Consider the following 6,026-nt stretch of genomic DNA (forward strand, 5'->3'; position numbering starts at 1 on the left):
TACGCTGAAACACGCAATTTTCCTGGCTTGTATAGCTAATGTGCATGCGCATTAGCGAGTTGATTGACAAGCGATGTCTGTATCTAAAAGGTGAATGGCTCTTTTACCTGTAAGGCAGGACTTCCTTTCTACATCCTTTGACCGTTGGGTGCTAGAGCTTCTTGGTTGGGCATTCCAATTTCTCCCATTCATTTAAATAGAAGTGGCCCATCTCTACTTAATAGTCTCTGAATTGGGTTTGGCAAAATTGTTAATGGGCTGGATCAAGTGCAATTTGAGGTTCTTCTCCAGTCATTATATAGTCCATTTCCTGTCAAGCACCAGCGATATAAACAAAGACAGCACATTCATAAGAAGTAATGTAAATGGACTGTAAGCAATGAATTAGAAGAATAGAAAAATGGATTTACGTTCTTTTGTGCATTAACTGCGTCATTGTTGAATGTCAGGCATATTTCTAGTGACATACTCCTTTTATACCCATGGAAAATGTGGTTCTCCTCAGGATTTGGATGTTGGCTCCGTTAAATTATAGAGAATGTTAGTATTATTAATCATATTGATCAAGTAACACCCAAATCATGGCTAGTATTAACAGTTATTGTATTGGCCTTTCAGGTTCGGCTGTGGTTTTTCCACGCATGTCACTTCTATTGGTCGATTTTGCTTTCAAAATTAAATTCATTTATTGAAACACGAAAAACTTAAAACAAAAATATTTCTAAATTAAAATTACATGTCAAATTAAACTAAATACATTTTTTATAATGAATTGGTCATACAAATTTTATATAATCATCCCAAATCCAAAAATGTTACTCTCTCCAACTTCCACCACTGGTCTCTCTTGCAGTGACTAAAAAAATCACTCTATGACAACAGGTGGAAAAATATTAATACAAATCAGATCACAAATGCAATTTAAATATAAACATAATAATAATAATAATAATTGAAAATTAAACCATGACCTCTAGAAAGTTTAACACAAATCTCATACATTTATGTTTCATAAAACGGCTACAACAGTGTTTTTATTCCACTATATTTTCAGAGTTTGGACATGGACTTTATTACAATCTGCTGGTGGAATCTACAAACTGCAAATGCAGGAACTGATTTTAGACTGTGCTGAGAATAGAGATGCTTCTCAAACGTCTTGGCGCAATGACCTATTTCTCAGGAAAAAACACAGTTTGCATGTATACACCCACAGACAGTGCATACACTCTCACCCACACCCACTTGTGCTTTGCGCTGGCTCAAAATTGGATAAGACGTAGCGCAAGGTTATCGCGCGTAACACTGCGATTAGCGCGCTCACGAAAATAGAGCCCTAAGAGTCAAACTCTGATCTGACATCAGCACTCTCACTCTGAAACTCTTTCTTTTACTTCAGAATTGTTGTTTTAATCTTGTGTTGCTGTGATTTCTGCCTGTGTTTGAGTAAAATTTCCTTCTGTATGATAATTAACGCTGCTTTCATGCTGCTTTGCCCAAACATGACATCCATTAAACATGAGCAATCCATGAGATTATGTTTGTTTGCTTTGGGAAATTCACCTTCCCTTGTGAAAAGAGACCAATTCAGATACTGAGTTTAGTTCAGCACGATTCCGCACTGTTTCTCTACGTGATCTGAAACATGCGTGCACCAAGCTTCAGTAATTTATATTGGTGACCTTTGACCGACAGATGAAGACCGGCTGTCCCGTAGGAAGAGTTTTGTAGACACCATTTCTCTCCAAGTTGACATCCTTTCCAACAGCTTACCGGATCAGGTAAGCTTCACACAACTTACATGATCAGCAAATTAGAAGTGTATGCATGAATTGTTGATTATGGCCACAAAACATTAATGTGTCTGTTTATCATATAGTCTCAGCTTGCAGAGGAGATAACATTTGAGACACTGAAGAAGGCCATTGGTATGTATGGATTATGATCTACAGTACTTGTGTTTATCTACCTTGTTTGCATGTTTAAGTATGTGTTAACGTCTGATGTCTCTCCATCTATCTCAGATACCACTGGTTTGGAAGAGCAGGAGAGAGAAAGGAGACGGCAGGTGATGGAAAAGTTCCAGAAAGCTCCTTTTGAAGAGATTGCTGCCCACTGCGAGTCCAAGGTATTGCATGTTTGTGTGTTCTGTTCTATCTTTGAGAATGATTACTTGTACAACAAAATGTTAAAAACTATCAAAAGTCAGCTCATTTTAAAAACCTTTATACAGAATGCAAATCAATAAACCAACATGAGATTTCACATTTATGTGTTTTTCTCTGGTCTTGACGTCAATTTTAAATATTCACTACACCGTCAGACATAGGCACATTGATTAATGTTGATAAAGACTTTTACAAGCAAAGTGAAATTGGGGTGATGTGGAAAAAACTAACTAAAAGTGATGCTGAAAACATTATTATTACTTTGCCCTGAAGAAAGAACGTTGGTTAAGGCTTTTGCAGTACATGATCTTTCACATTGTCAGCCTATTAAGCTTAATCTGTATTGCATACCATTATCCTGTGTGTGCAATCATTTTAACTCATATGATGTGTTTGTAGGCCAACATGCTACATGATCGCTTGGCTCAGATATTTGAACTCACCATTCGGTAAGTTGACTGTTTATTTGAGGATTATTTTCAGTGGCTTTTCATAATTTTGAATACACTCCTGTTGTGCATATTAAGTGTATAAAGTGTCAGACTTTTGTGTTTTTCAGTAGGCAGCCTAATAATCCTACTGAGTGCTCAATCAGAACGAGAAACCTTCATGTAAACGCCTCAATCTGAAAAAAATATTCAGATTGAGCTCGATTCAGGAAAAAAATTATATCCAATTAAAAGGGGTGGTGTAGATCTTAAAGGGATAGTTCACTCAAAAATGAAAATTCTCTCATCATTTACTCACCCTCATGCCATCCCAGATGTGTATGACTTTCTTTCTTGTGCTGAACACAAACAAAGATTTTTAGAAGAATATCTCAGATCTGTAGGTCCATACAATGCAAGTTATATAATAGGTGTGGGTAAGAGTCCTTTTTTACTCTAAATCTCCACTTTAACTTTCACTTTCAGATGTGAAAGTGAAACTAAACAGGCACCACATGTGACTTTCAGATGTAAAAGTGAAAGTTAAGGTGGAGATTTAGGGTAAAAAAGGACCTCAACCACACCTATCATATTGCTTCAGAAGACATGGATTAATCCAATGGAGTCATATGGATTACTTTTATGTTTCTGTTATGTGATTTTTGGAGCTACAAAGGTCTGATCACCATTCACTTGCATTTTATGGACCTACAGAGCTGAGATATTCTACTAAAAATCTTAATTTGTGTTTAACACATCTGGAACGGTATGAGGGTGAGTAAATGATGAGAGAATTTACATTTTTGGGTGAACTATCCCTTTAAATAATCGATTAAAAAGAAGAATAATCGCCACATAAACCTTTGAATCCAACAGCTTTTATTGTCGGATTCAAAAATCCCTTGTTCTCAAGCGCAGTGTCGTGCAGAGTTACAGGAAAGACATTTGCATTATTTTTCGGTCTTTAGGCTGCATCCGAATTCATGTACTGTCAATGTATGTACTGTATTTGATTGAAGAACATGCTTCTTGGTATGAATAAATTCTCCTACATCATTTGGGAATGTGGGCGTTGTCCCGTGACATACATACTGACGTAGTAACAACATCTGTGAAAATAATCTACTCTGGTTTGGTTAAATAAGTACAATTTAACCACAAGGAACAACTTTCTTGGTATATATAGCGTTTACAGTTACCAAAGAGCTGCCCAAATCACGGTTCTCTGTGTGGTTTTTTTTCTGCGTTTTGAAAGTAACGTCTACTCAGCTCTCAGTGGCATTATGGTATAGTAAAGGGTCCAGTGCATGCGCACTTCAGAATCTCGCCAGATGTTTTATGAATACTAAGGATTCTGATACCCTACTCCATTGACATACTGCTTTCGGCAATATTGTATAATAGGGAAATATGCAAATTCGAATGCAGCCTTAGAATATGGAAATTACAGACATTGGAGCCATTCTCAGTCACTTTCTCTGACAGGAGCACTAACAATCTCTTGTTGCTGCTCTACACATGCTCAAAACCTTTGTTAGGAATACATGTGATTCATATTCAAACAGATATTTTGTTGAGTTTAGGGTACATGATGTAAACTAGGGTAAGTAGAGTACTCTAACCCACAAAAAATGAGTACTTGATTACTCGTAAATTAAAATGCAAGCTAAAAATAACAAGTATGACACCTATGTGAAACTGATATTGTGTTTTATTCTCAAACGTTACTAAGAAAGGTAACTTGGTTTTCTTTTGGGGAAAAATTAAATATGCATTAATAAAAATGGAAAACAATTAAAAAAATATATATATTTGCACTCACCTGGAGCTTACATAGAAACCAATACGGATGGCATTAGGGTGATGTATACTGTATGTAAACTCATTATTATTTAGAAAAACAAGTGGTGAAAGTTGGCTTTTTATAAAATGCACTCTGCCTGTGTTTAGAGATTTAACGCGACACACACACACATACTGGTCTGACAAGCTTAAGAGTTCCTCATATCTTTCCAACATAAAAGCAGATCCTCATCCGTTGGTTTGCATGACACCAACAAGAACCGAATACAAATAGAGTAGAATTCAATAAGAATCCAAATTTTAAAGTATTGTCACACTTTGCTTTCAAAAGCACATGCCATTATATCTTCTTCTCTCATCCAACACCTTGATGACACACATCCACAGCGCCCCCCAGAGGACTCAGTTGTAACTGAGAGATTTGGTGAGAGGTTCAAAGGGAAAGTGCATTGTAATTCAGTGTTGCTCACAGCAGGCAAATGCTTTATTTGCTGTATTCCAGTAGTGTTTTTAATACTCAAGTAGGTGGTGCAGAATGAGTACTCGGTTATTCGTGCACATCCCTAATGTAAACATTACATTTTGAAATCTGATATTTCTTTTCTTTGGATTGATGACAATCTGTGTCAACATAGTAAATGTGAGCTGATGTTTGATTGGTCTTTCTTTCTGTTCTTCTCTATTCAGACCGCCCCCGAGCCCGTCGGGCACATTGACTGTGACATCAGGCCACACCCAGTACCAGTCTGTGCCAGTCTACGAAATGAAGTTCCCTGACCTCTGTGTGTACTGAGCCAAGACCTTTCACCTTTTACTGTATCACACAAACTCAACATTGGTATATGACCACTAACATTTTTTCACACTTCATAAGACCATGTGCATCAAAGCCACTCACTTTAACCTTTGACATATAGCATCGTTTTAATCTATATTAGACTTAACATCATGTAAATGCATTATGAAATCCCATCACACGTGTTTCCACGCCTCCATTTTGCACCAGTCAGCACACAGAGCTCTTCAACCAGCCATCCAATCATACACCAGCTCTATAGGGTCATCTGAATTTTATGTGTGTGTGTGTGTGTGTGAGATTTTTGGTTTGATTCTTGCACTAGAAGGCAGCTCAAAGAATCAAACTGACCAAGAGTGTTTCGATATGTGATTCGTTAGTTCCTTGATGTCTTGATTGATAGGAGTCATTTGGAAAATGTATTATAAATTATGGAAACTTAAAGGTCAGCATTAGTTCAAATGCTAGTGTATCTCTCTCTTGTCTTTCTCGCTTTCTTTAACACAGTAAGCCATCATCAACTCACTTTTGCTGAATATATATATATATAGACACACACACATACACATATAAAAATTATAGTAGTTGCAGAGCATATGTGCTGCGTTTGCATGGCTCAGCCAATGTTTTTCACTGCACTCTTCTGTGGATTTAGGCCTTTATTAATGTACAAATGTAACTTTGTTGATGTGGATGTCAATGAGGCTTTTTTTGTCACCAAGAGTTCTTAGTGATCATTCTTCTCTCCATTTTGCCTTCACTGTATAGAGAAACCAAAACATCTGCTTTTCATCACCAAAGACCTCTGCATACGCCCTTCCTTAATGGCCA

The 6,026-nt window shown here is 36.9% G+C and overlaps 1 protein-coding gene across 6 annotated transcripts in view; it reads left to right on the top strand.

Annotated features, from left to right (window-relative positions):
* Positions 1-5,753, top strand: part of LOC127440440 (protein EFR3 homolog A-like) — a 73,527-nt gene extending 67,774 nt beyond the window's left edge. For 5 of the 6 annotated variants that reach the window (XM_051697008.1, XM_051697004.1, XM_051697006.1 and 2 more), the window contains 5 exons: positions 1,696-1,781; positions 1,880-1,928; positions 2,025-2,128; positions 2,568-2,617; positions 5,087-5,753. In XM_051697008.1, the coding sequence (XP_051552968.1) occupies positions 1,696-1,781; positions 1,880-1,928; positions 2,025-2,128; positions 2,568-2,617; positions 5,087-5,192 (395 nt within the window). In that variant the 3' untranslated portion in view covers positions 5,193-5,753. Of the gene's footprint in view, positions 1-1,695; positions 1,782-1,879; positions 1,929-2,024; positions 2,129-2,567; positions 2,618-5,086 lie in introns of those variants that run through there. The other variant, XR_007897132.1, reaches the window with a different exon arrangement.
* The last annotated feature ends 273 nt before the right edge of the window (positions 5,754-6,026 follow it).

This window comes from Myxocyprinus asiaticus, chromosome 5 (assembly GCF_019703515.2).
Source record: "Myxocyprinus asiaticus isolate MX2 ecotype Aquarium Trade chromosome 5, UBuf_Myxa_2, whole genome shotgun sequence".
Taxonomy (NCBI): Eukaryota; Metazoa; Chordata; class Actinopteri; order Cypriniformes; family Catostomidae; genus Myxocyprinus; species Myxocyprinus asiaticus.